This window comes from Rhinoraja longicauda, chromosome 44 (assembly GCF_053455715.1).
Source record: "Rhinoraja longicauda isolate Sanriku21f chromosome 44, sRhiLon1.1, whole genome shotgun sequence".
NCBI classification, from domain to species: domain Eukaryota; kingdom Metazoa; phylum Chordata; class Chondrichthyes; order Rajiformes; family Arhynchobatidae; genus Rhinoraja; species Rhinoraja longicauda.
In genome coordinates, this window is record NC_135996.1 from 4689982 (window position 1) to 4702481 (window position 12500).

At 52.0% G+C, this 12500-nt stretch overlaps 1 protein-coding gene across 1 annotated transcript; it reads right to left on the bottom strand.

Moving 5' to 3' along the window:
* Positions 1 to 1963: 1963 nt before the first annotated feature.
* LOC144612378 (uncharacterized) lies at positions 1964 to 11601 on the bottom strand. The gene is made up of 4 exons (XM_078431963.1): positions 11502 to 11601; positions 7211 to 7294; positions 4874 to 4983; positions 1964 to 3535 (listed from the first exon to the last, which is right to left on the bottom strand). The coding sequence occupies exons 1-4, from the start codon at positions 11544 to 11546 to the stop codon at positions 3472 to 3474; spliced, it is 303 nt and encodes a 100-aa protein (XP_078288089.1). The 5' UTR covers positions 11547 to 11601; the 3' UTR covers positions 1964 to 3471.
* Between the last annotated feature and the right edge of the window lie 899 nt (positions 11602 to 12500).

The window sequence follows — 12500 nt, forward strand, 5'->3', positions numbered from 1 at the left end:
TGAGAGTTAACAGTCCTGATGGCCTGTGGGAAGAAACTCCGTCTCATCCTCTCCGTTTTCACAGCGTGACAGCGGAGGCGTTTGCCTGACCGTAGCATCTGGAACAGTCCGTTGCTGGGGTGGCAGGGGTCCCCCATAATGTTGCTGGCTCTGGATCTGCACCTCCTGATGTATAGGTCCTGCAGGGGGGCGAGTGTAGTTCCCATGGTGCGTTCTGCCGAACTCACTACTCTCTGCAGGGCCATCCTGTCCTGGGCAGAGCTGTTCCCAAACCAGACTGAGATGTTCCCGGACAAGATGCTCTCTACAGCCCCAGAGTAGAAGCACTGAAGGATCCTCAGAGAGACTCTGAGTTTCCTCAGCTGTCTGAGGTGGTAAAGGGGCTGCCTTGCCTTACTCACCAGGGCGGCAATGTGTGTTGTCCATGTCAGATCCTCTGTGATGTGGACTCCCAGGTATTTAAAACTGCTCACCCTATCCACAGTAACCCCATTTAACTCCAGTGGCGTGTACGTCCTCCGATGTTCAGCCCTTCATCTGTCTGTAAGCAAGTCCCCAAACAACGTTTAGATTTAGAAAATAGGTGCAGGAGGAGGCCATTCGGCCCCTCGAGCCAGCACCGCCATTCATTGTGATCACGGTTGATCATCCACAATCAGTAACCCGTGCCTGCCTTCTCCCCATATCCCTTGATTCCACTAGCCCCTAGAGCTCTATCCAACTCTCTCTTAAATCCATCCAGTGAATCGGCCTCCACTGCCCTCTGTGGCAGAGAGTTCCACAAATTCACAACTCTCTGGGTGGAAAAAAGTTTTTTTCTCACCTCAGTTTTAAACGGCCTCCCCTTTATTCTTAGACTGTGTGTGTGTGGCCCCTGGTTCTGGACTCCCCCAACATTGGGAACATTTTTCCTGCATCTAGCTTGTCCAGTCCTTTTATAATTTTATACGTCTCTATAAGATCCCCCTCTCATCCTTCTAAACTCCAGCGAATACAAGCCCGGTCTTTCCAATCTTTCCTCGTATGACAGTCCCGCCAACCTGGTGAACCTACGCTGCACTGCCTCAATAACAAGGACGTCCTTCCTCAAATTTGGAGACCAAATCTGCGCACAGTACTCCAGGTGCGGTCTCACCAGGGCCCTGTACAGTTAAAGATTTGAAGAAAGTGTTCAGCCCAGAAACAAAACTCATCTTTATTAATACAACAAACTCAAAACACAAAGTGTACAAAAAAAAAAATACTTAAGTGCCCCTAATAACTTAAAATAAATACTGACAAACACATACAGAAATCTTATAATGGGTCCACCACTGGTTTTCCGACACCCTCGTTCTAAGAGCCATGCCGGATTATCTGTGTTGCCGGAGGTCACAGCCTCCGGGAGACAATAGACAATAGGTGCAGGAGGAGGCCATTTGGCCCTTCGAGCCAGCACCGCCATTCAATGTGCTCATGGCTGATCATTCTCAATCAGTACCCCGTTCCTGCCTTCTCCCCCATACCCCCTGACTCCGCTATCATTAAGAGCTCTATCTAGCTCTCTCTTGAATGCATTCAGAGAATTGGCCTCCACTGCCCTCTGAGGCAGAGAATTCCACAGATTCACAACTCTCTGACTGAAAAAGTTTTTCCTCATCTCAGTTCTAAATGGCTGACCCCTTATTCTTAAACTGTGTGGCCCCTTGTTCTGGACTCCCCCAACATTGGGAACATGTTTCCTGCCTCTAACGTGTCCAACCCCTTAATAATCTTATACGTTTCGATAAGATCTCCTCTCATCCTTCTAAATTCCAGTGTATACAAGCCTAGTCGCTCCAGTCTTTCAACATATGACAGTCCCGCCATTCCGGGAATTAACCTAGTGAACCTACGCTGCACGCCCTCAATAGCAAGAATATCCTTCCTCAAATTTGGAGACCAAAACTGCACACAGTACTCCAGGTGCGGTCTCACTAGGGCCCTGTACAACTGCAGAAGGACCTATTTGCTCCTGTACTCAACTCCTCTTGTTATGAAGGCCAACATGCCATTGGCTTTCTTCACTGCCTGCTGTACCTGCATGCTTCCTTTCAGTGACTGATGCACTAGGACACCCAGATCTCGTTGTACGTCCCCTTTTCCTAACCTGACACCATTCAGATAATAATCTGCCTTCCTGTTCTTACCACCAAAGTGGATAACCTCACACTTATCCACATTAAACTGCATCTGCCATGCATCCGCCCACTCACACAACCTGTCCAAGTCACCCTGCAACCTCATAGCATCTTCCTCACAGTTCACACTGACACCCAGCTTTGTATCATCTGCAAATTTGCTAATGGTACTTTTAATCCCTTCACCCGTGAACCGGCTCAAAGGTTTATTATTACACACCGCGCGTGGCCCTGTGCAACCCCCCAGGCCCCCGATGTAAAGGGGGAGGGCTCCCTTGTAGAGAGGCCTCCACTGGGGACCGCCATCAGGCGGTAACACGGACCGCCAAGTCTGGCCTCGGGAGCCGGCTGAGGGCCGGAGTTCCAGACCCGGCAATCGGCCGTGGAAGTCCCGATGAGGTTGAGACGGCCTGGGGGGGCGTGTTTTCAGGGGGACTTCTGGGTAGGGTTGCCAACTGTCCCATATTAACTGGGATATTCTGTATTTTGGACTAAATTGATTTGTCCCGTATGGGACCGCCCTTGTCCCGTATTAGGCCCGGGGGGGCACTGTTGGTCCGGACGCTGTAGGCCCAGACAGTGTAGGCCCGGGCACTGTAGGCCCGGGCACTGTAGGCCCGGACAGTGTAGGTCCGGACAGTGTAGACCCCGACGCTGTAGGCCCGGACAGTGTAGGCCCCGACACTGTAGGCCCGGACACTATAGGCCCGGACAGTGTAGGTCTGGACAGTGTAGACCCCGACGCTGTAGGCCCGGACAGTGTAGACCCCGACGCTGTAGGCCCGGACACTGTAGGCCCGGACAATGTAGGCCCGGACAATGTAGGCCCCCCCGGACACTGTAGGCCCAGACACTGTAGGCCCGGACACTGTAGGCCCGGACACTGTAGGCCTGGACAATGCCTAACGGAGGATGCTTAGCAACCCGCCTCCCGGCCCGGGCGGCCGCCATTGGTGGGGCGGGAGCACGTGGCCGCTGGCTGGGAATTCTGCCCGGATTAAAGGAGGTGCCGGATAATCAGTGGTGGAGCCTGTAATCGAATGCACTCACACAAATGTAGAAAGGCCCTGGATAGAGTGGGTGTGGAGAGGATGTTCCCACTAGTGGGAGAGTCTAGGACCAGAGGGCACAGCCTCAGAATTAAAGGACGTTCCTTTAGGAAGGAGATGAGGAGGAATTTCTTCAGTCAGAGGGTGGTGAATCTATGGGATTCTTTGCCACAGACGGCTGTGGAGGCCACAAGTCAGTGGGTATTTTTAAGGCCGAGATAGATAGATTCTTGATCAGTGCGGGTGTCGGGGGTTATGGGTTATCATCTGGACTCCAACACCCTCATCAATGACTTGGGTTTCTTGGATCGCTGCCACAATCTGTTGCTGAGGGGGAGAAGGGAGAATGTTAGAGACTCCATTCACTGCGTCTTAGAGAAAATAGGTGCAGGAGGAGGCCATTCGGCCCTTCGAGCCAGCACCGCCATTCATTGTGATCATGGCTGATCATCCACAATCAGTAACCCGTGCCTGCCTTCTCCCCATATCCCTTGATTCCGCTAACACTAATACTAACACACACACTAACACACACACACACTAACACTAACACACACACACTAACACATACTAACACTAACACACACTAACACACACGCACTAACACACACACACACTAACACACACACTAACACATACTAACACTAACACACACTAACAAACACACACACTAATACACACACACTAACACACACACACACTAACACACACACACTAACACACACACACTAACACACACACACACTAACACACACACTAACACATACTAACACTAACACACACTAACAAACACACACACTAACACACACACACTAACACACACAAACACACTAACACATACTGACACTAACACACACACTAACACACACAAACACACATACTAACACACACACTAACACATACACACTAACACACACACACTAACACACACACACTAACACACACACTAACACACACACACTAACACACACACACTAACACACACACACTAACACATACACACTAACACACACACTAACACACACTAACACACACACTAACACACACACACTAACACATACACACTAACACATACTAACGCACACACACTAACACACACTAACACACACACACACTAACACACACACACTAACACACACACACTAACACACACACTAACACATACTAACACTAACACACACTAACAAACACACACACTAACACACACACACTAACACACACACACAAACACACTAACACATACTGACACTAACACACACACTAACACATACTAACACTAACACACACACACACTAAGACACACACACTAACACACATACTAACACTAACACACACTAACACACACACACACACACTAACACTAACACACACACACACTAACACACACACTCACTAACACACACACACACACTAACACGCACACTAACACGCACACACATACACACACTAACACATACTAATACTCACACTAACACACACACACACACTAACACACACACTAACACCCACACACACTAACACACACACACACACTAACACACACACACACACACTAACACACACTAACACACACACACACACACACTAACACACACACACTAACACACAAACACTAACACACACACCCCCTCTCTCCCCGCCCCCCTCTCCCCGTGCCGCCCTTACTCGTGTGCGTGGGGTGGCGATGATCCCGGTGAGCGGGCGCTGGCTGCTTGCCGTGCCGGCGTGTCCGAGCCGGGTGTCAGGTGCTCCACGCGATCCTGCAGCTCCCGGTTCTGGAGAAACACAGGCCGGGAAAAACCGTCAGATTCACCGGCTCTCAAACTGAGCTACAGGGAGAGGTTGAGCAGGCTGGGACTCTATTCCCTGGAGCACAGGAGGATGAGGGGCGATCTTATAGAGGTGTACAAAATCACGAGGGGAATAGATCGGGTAGACGCACAGAGTCTCTTGCCCAGAGTAGGGGAATCGAGGACCAGAGGACATGGGTTCAAGGTGAAGGGGAAAAGATTTAATAGGAATCTGAGGGGTAACTTTTCCACACAGAGGGTGGTGGGTGTATGGAACGAGCTGCCGGAGGAGGTAGTTGAGGCTGGGACTATCCCAACGTTTAAGAAACAGTTGGACAGGTTCATGGATAGGACGGGTTTGGAGGGATATGGGCCAAACGCAGGGCAGGTGGGACTAGTGTAGATGGGGCATGTTGGCCGGTGTGGGCAGGTGGGACTAGTGTAGATGGGGCATGTTGGTCGGTGTGGGCAGGTGGGACTAGTGTAGATGGGGCATGTTGGTCGGTGTGGGCAGGTGGGACTAGTGTAGATGGGGCATGTTGGCCGGTGTGGGCAGGTGGGACTAGTGTAGATGGGGCATGTTGGTCGGTGTGGGCAGGTGGGACTAGTGTAGATGGGGCATGTTGGCCGGTGTGGGCAGGTGGGACATGATGGCACGGTGGCCCATCGGGTAGAGTTGCCACCTCACAGCGCCGGAGACCCGGGTTCCATCCTGACTACGGGCGCCGTCTGTACGGAGTTTGCACCTGCGTGGGTTTTTCTCCGAGATCTTCGGTTTCCTCACACACTCCAAAGACGTGCGGGTTTGTAGGTTAATTGGCTTGGTGAATGTATAAATTGTCCCTAGTGTGTGTGTAGGATAGTGTTAGTGTGCGGGGATCGCTGGGCGGCGCCGACCCGGTGGGCCGAAGGGCCTGTTTCCGCGCTGTGTCTCTAAACCAAACTTAACATGTTGGCGCGGTGTGGGCAATATGCCAGCATTGTTAATATTTTGCTGGAGTGGGTTTATTGCTGCACGTGACTCTGCTCAGTCAAATGAGTTTCAATGAGTGGTTTAAGGAGGAACTACGTTGCAGACGGCAGAAGGGTCTCGACCCAAAACGTCGCCCGTTCCTTCTCTCCAGAGATGCTGCCCGACCCGCTGAGTTACTCCAGCATTTTGTGTCTGTCTGACTTCGGCGTAGACTGTCATCTGCAGTTCCTTCAGCGCGGAAACAGGCCCTTCGGCCCACCGGGTCCGTGCCGACCAGCGATCCCCTCACACTAATCACACACGCACGCACACACACACGCGCGGGACAATTTTTAAAAACATTTATACCAGGCCAATTAACCTACAAACCCGCACGTCTTTGGAGTGTGGGAGGAGACCGGAGCGCCCGGAGAAAACCCACGCAGGTCAGGGGGAGAGAACGTGCAAACTCCGCGCAGACGGCGCCCGTGGTCGGGATGGAACCCGGGACTCCTTGAGGCAGCAGCTCTACCCGCTGCCCCTTAGTGGGGTTTCAAGGAGGACAATAGACAATAGGTGCAGGAGGAGGCCCTTCGGCCCTTCGAGCCTGTACGCACCGCCATTCACTGTGATAGACAATAGACAATAGGTGCAGGAGGAGGCCATTCAGCCCTTCAAGCCGGCACCGCCATTCAATGCGATCATGGCTGATCATCCACAATCAGTACCCCGTTCCTACCTTCTCCCCATACCCCCTGACTCCGCTATCCTTAAGAGCTCTATCCAGCTCTCTCTTGAATGCATCCAGAGAATTGGCCTCCACTGCCTTCTGAGGCAGAGAATTCCACAGATTCACAACTGAAAAAGTTTTTCCTCATCTCCGTTCTAAATGGCCTAACCCCTTATTCTTAAACTGTGTGTGTGGCCCCTGGTTCTGGACTCCCCCCAACATCAGGAACATGTTTCCTGCCTCTAACGCGTCCAATCCCTTAATAATCTTATATGTTTCAACAAGATCCCCTCTCATCCTTCTAAATTCTAGAGTAACTCAGCGGGTCAGGCAGCATCTCTGTGGAGAACGTGGACAGGTACAAAGTGCTGGAGTAACTCAGCGGGTCAGGCAGCATCTGTGGAGAACGTGGACAGGTACAAAGTGCTGGAGTAACTCAGCGGGTCAGGTGCGGACTCGGTGGGCCGAAGGGCCTGTTTCCGCGCGTTATCACGAAAGGCCCCCCCCTTGATTTTGTCAAAGGCCGGCACCTCAGACTCCAAATGTTCCACTTGCTCCTGAAGTTGTTGGATTAGGAGGTCCTTTTCCTCGATCTGACTTCTGGATGCTTGGAGCTGGGAAAGAAGACAATATAATGTGGATAAATGTGAGGTTATCGACTTTGGCGGCAAGAACAGGAAAGCAGAGTATTACCTGAATGGCGGCCGATTAGGAGAAGGGGAGATGCAACGTGACCTGGGTGTCGTGGTACACCAGTCATTGAAAGTAGGCATGCAGGTGCAGCAGGCAGTGAAGAAAGCGAATGGTATGTTGGCATTCATAGCGAGGGGATTTGAGTATAGGAGCAGGGAGGTTCTGCTGCAGTTGTACAGGGCCTTGGTGAGACCACACCTGGAGTATTGCGTACAGTTTTGGTCTCCTAATCTGAGGAAAGACATTCTTGCCATAGAGGGAGTACAGAGAAGGTTCACCAGATTGATTCCTGGGATGGCAGGACTTTCATATGAAGAAAGACTGGATAGACTCGGCTTGTACTCGCTGGAATTTAGAAGATTGAGGGGGGATCTTATAGAAACGTACAAAATTCTTAAGGGGTTGGACAGGCTGGATGCAGGAAGATTGTTCCCGATGTTGGGGAAGTCCAGAACAAGGGGTCACAGTTTAAGGATAAGGGGGAAGTCTTTTAGGACCGAGTTTTTCTTCACACAGAGAGTGGTGAATCTGTGGAATTCTCTGCCACAGAGGGTAGTTGAGGCCAGTTCATTGGCTGTATTTAAGAGGGAGTTAGATGTGGCCCTTGTGGCTAAAGGGATCAGGGGGTATGGAGAGAAGGCAGGTACGGGATACTGAGTTGGATGATCAGCCATGATCATATTGAATGGCAGTGCGTACAGGCTCGAAGGGCCGAATGGCCTCCTCCTGCACCTATTTTCTATGTTTCTATGTTTCTACGTTAAGACAACAAAGAGCCTTGACTGACACGACATAGCACGACACAACGCCCATCCACGTTCTCCAGGGATGCTGCCCGACCCGCTGAGTCCAGTGGCTGGTCCACAAAGCGCTGGAGTAACTCAGCGGGACAGGCAGCATCTCTGGAGAGAAGCTCGGCCCCCAACGTGCCCTCGCTGGCCAACACGCTCAATAGACAATAGACTACAGACAATAGGTGCAGGAGGAGGCCATTCAGCCCCTTTGAGCCAGCACCGCCATTCAATGTGATCATGGCTGATCACTCTCAATCAGTACCCTGTTCCTGCCTTCTCCCCATACCCCCCTCACTCCGCTATCCTTAAGAGCTCTATCCAGCTCTCTCTTGAAAGCATCCAATGAACTGGCCTCCACTGCCTTCTGAGGCAGAGAATTCCACACCTTCACCACTCTCTGACTGATAAAGTTCTTCCTCATCTCCGTTCTAAATGGCCGACCCCTTATTCTTAAACTGTGGCCCCTTGTTCTGGACTCCCCCAACATTGGGAACATGTTTCCTGCCTCTAATGTGTCCAATCCCCTAATTATCTTATATGTTTCAATAAGATCCCCCCCTCATCCTTCTAAATTCCAGTGTATACAAGCCCAGTCGCTCCAGCCTTTCAACGTACGACAGTCCCACCATTCCGGGAATTAACCTAGTGAACCTACGCTGCACGCCCTCCATAGCAAGAATATCCTTCCTCAAATTTGGAGACCAAAACTGCACACAGTACTCCAGGTGCGGTCTCACTAGGGCCCTGTACAACTGCACACAGTACTCCAGGTGCGGTCTCACTAGGGCCCTGTACAACTGCACACAGTACTCCAGGTGCGGTCTCACTAGGGCCCTGTACAACTGCAGAAGGACCTCTTTGCTCCGATACTCAACTCCTCTTGTTACGAAGGCCAACATTCCATTGGCTCAGTTTAGTTTAGAGACTCAGCGCGGAAACAGGCCCTTCGGCCCACCGGGTCCGCGCCGACCAGCGATCCCCGCACACTAACGCTATCCTACACACACACACACGCACACACGGGATAATCTATCGTTAGACCAGGCCAATTAGCCTATAAACTTGCACGTCTTTGGAGTGTGGGAGGAAACCGGAGCGCCCGGAGAAAACCCACCAGGAGAACGTGCAAACTCCGTACAGACAGCGTCCGCGGTCGGGATCGAACCCGGGTCTCCGGCGTACACATGTAATGCTGAGGCTCTACAAGGCGCTGGTCAGACCGCATTTGGAGCGTTGCGAGCAGATTGTGGGCCCTGTATCTGAGGAAGGGCGTGCCGGGCTCTGGAGAGGGTCCAGAGGAGGTTTACCAGAACGAACGATCCCAGGAACGAGTGGGTTGACGTACGATGGGTGTTTGTGGGCACTGGGCCTGTACTCGCTGGAGTTTAGAAGGACGAGGGTGGGGAGAGACCTCATTGAAACGTACAGAACAGTGAGCGGCCTGGATCGAGTGGATGTTGGGAGGATGTTCCCACTAGTGGGAGAGTCTAGGACCAGAGGGCACAGCCTCAGAATTAAAGGACGTTCCTTTGGGAAGGAGATGAGGAGGGATTTCTTCAGTCAGAGGGTGGTGAATCTGGGGGATTCTTTGCCACAGACGGCCGTGGAGGCCACAAGTCAGTGGGTATTTTTAAGGCGGAGATACTTGATTAGAATGGGTGTAAGAAAATAAGTGCAGATGCTTCAGTCTGAAGAAGGGTCTCGACCCGAAACGTCACCCATTCCTTCTCTCCCGAGATGCTGCCTGACCTGCTGAGTTTTGTGATTAGAATGGGTGTCAAGGGTGATGTCAAAGAATGGATCAACTGGACTTGTATTCACTGGAATTTAGAAGGATGAGAGGGGGATCTTATAGAAATATATGAAATTCTTAAGGGATTGGACAGGCTAGATGCAGGAAACATGTTCCCAATGTTGGGGGAGTCCAGAAGCAGGGGCCACACAATTTTAGAATAAGGGGTCGGCCATTTAGAACGGAGATGAGGAAAAACCTTTTCAGTCAGAGAGTTGTGAATCTGTGGAATTCTCTGCCACAGAGGGCAGTGGAGGCCGATTCACTGGATGTTTTCAAGAGAGAGTTAGATAGAGCTCTTAGGGCTAACGGGATTGATGGATACGGGGAGAAAGCAGGAACGGGGTACTGATTGTGGATGATCAGCCGTGATCACAATGAATGGCGGTGCTGGCTCGAAGAAAGCCAATGGAATGTTGGCCTTCATAACAAGAGGAGTTGAGTATAGGAGCAAAGAGGTCCTTCTGCAGTTGTACAGGGCCCTAGTGAGACCGCACCTGGAGTACTGTGTGCAGTTGTACAGGGCCCTGGTGAGACCGCACCTGGAGTACTGTGTGCAGTTTTGGTCTCCAAATTTGAGGAAGGATATTCTTGCTATTGAGGGCGTGCAGCGTAGGTTTACTAGGTTAATTCCCGGAATGGCGGGACTGTCATATGTTGAAAGACTGGAGCGACTAGGCTTGTATACACTGGAATTTAGAAGGATGAGAGGGGATCTTATTGAAACGTACAAGATTATTAAGGGGTTGGACACGTTAGAGGCAGGAAACATGTTCCCAATGTTGGGGGAGTCCAGAACCAGGGGCCACAATTTAAGAATAAGGGGTCGGCCATTTAGAACGGAGATGAGGAAAAACTTTTTCACTCAGAGAGTTGTGAATCTGTGGAATTCTCTGCCTCAGAAGGCAGTGGAGGCCAATTCTCTGAATGCATTCAAGAGAGAGCTAGATAGAGCTCTTAAGGATAGCGGAGTCAGGGGGTATGGGGAGAAGGCAGGAACGGGGTACTGATTGAGAATGATCGGCCGTGATCACATTGAATGGCGGTGCGTACAGGCTCGAAGGGCCGAATGGCCTCCTCCTGCACCTGTTTTCCATGAGAGAAGGCAGGAGAATGGGATTGGGAGGCAGGGATGGATTGAATGGCGGGGAGGGCTCGATGGGCCGAATGGCCTCGTTCCTCTGCTAGAAGTTGCGAGGTTTAGTTTAGTTTAGAGATACAGCGCGGAAACAGGCCCTTCGGCCCATCGGGTCCGCGCCGCCCAGCGATCCCCGCACACTAACACTATCCCACACACACACACTGGGGGACAATGTTTACATTTACACCAAGCCGATTAACCTACAAACCCGCACGTCTTTGGAGTTTGGGAGGAAACCGAAGCGCCCGGAGAAAACCCACGCGGGTCACGGGGAGAGAACGTGCAAACTCCGCACGGACAGCGCCCGCGGTCGGGATGGAACCCGGGTCTCCGGCGCTCTTCCCGCCGAAATTGTGAGGCGGAAACCGTGCCAAAAAGGCCGCCCGCTCCGAGCCGCTCACCTGTTCTATCATCTGGCGCACTTTCCGCTGTTGGCGAAGGAGCATGTCCCCCAGGTGCGAGATCTTTTCCCGTAGAGTGTCCACCTCTCCTTCTAGTTCCCTCTCCTGGAGACCGGGGGGGTGGGGGGGGGGGGGGGGGTGGGGGGGTGAAGGGGAGATGCAGGGTGAGCAATCTCACGCCCCAAACCACAACGCAGGTTTACAGTTTGGTTTCGGCGCGGAAACAGGCCCTTCGGCCCACCGGGCCCACGCCGACCAGCGATCCCCGCGCACTAACACTATCCCCCACACGCACGCACACACACACACATACACACACACACACACACACACACACACACACACCCCACACACACACACACACCCCACACACACACACACACACACACCCCACACACACACACACACACACACCACACACCCCACACACACAAACACACACACACACCACACACACATATAGAAACATAGAAAATAGGTGCAGGAGTAGGCCATTCGGCCCTTCGAGCCTGTACACACCGCCATTCAATATGATCATGGCTGATCATCCAACTCAGTATCCCGTACCTGCCTTCTCTCCATACCCCCTGATCCCTTTAGCCACAAGGGCCACATCTAACTCCCTCTTAAATATAGCCAATGAACTGGCCTCAACTACCTTCTGTGGCAGAGAATTCCACACACACACACACACCCCACACACACACACACACACACCCCACACACACACACACACCCCACACACACACACACACCCCCCACACACACACACACACACACACCCCACACACACACACACACCCCCCACACACACACACACACACACCCCACACACACACACACCCCACACACACACACCCCACACACACACACCCCACACACACACACACCCCACACACACACACACACACCCCCACACACACACACACACACACACCCCACACACACACACACACACCCCACACACACACACACCCCACACACACACACACACACCCC

Coding starts and splice junctions, on each gene's coding strand:
- LOC144612378 (XM_078431963.1), bottom strand. CDS start 11,546: ATGCTCCTTCGCCAACAGCGGAAAGTGCGCCAGATGATAGAACAG. Junction 7,295..11,501: donor TGCGCCAGATGATAGAACAG/GTGAGCGGCTCG, acceptor CTTCTTTCCCAG/CTCCAAGCATCCAGAAGTCA. Junction 3,536..4,873: donor TCGCCACCCCACGCACACGA/GTAAGGGCGGCA, acceptor TCTCCCCCTCAG/CAACAGATTGTGGCAGCGAT.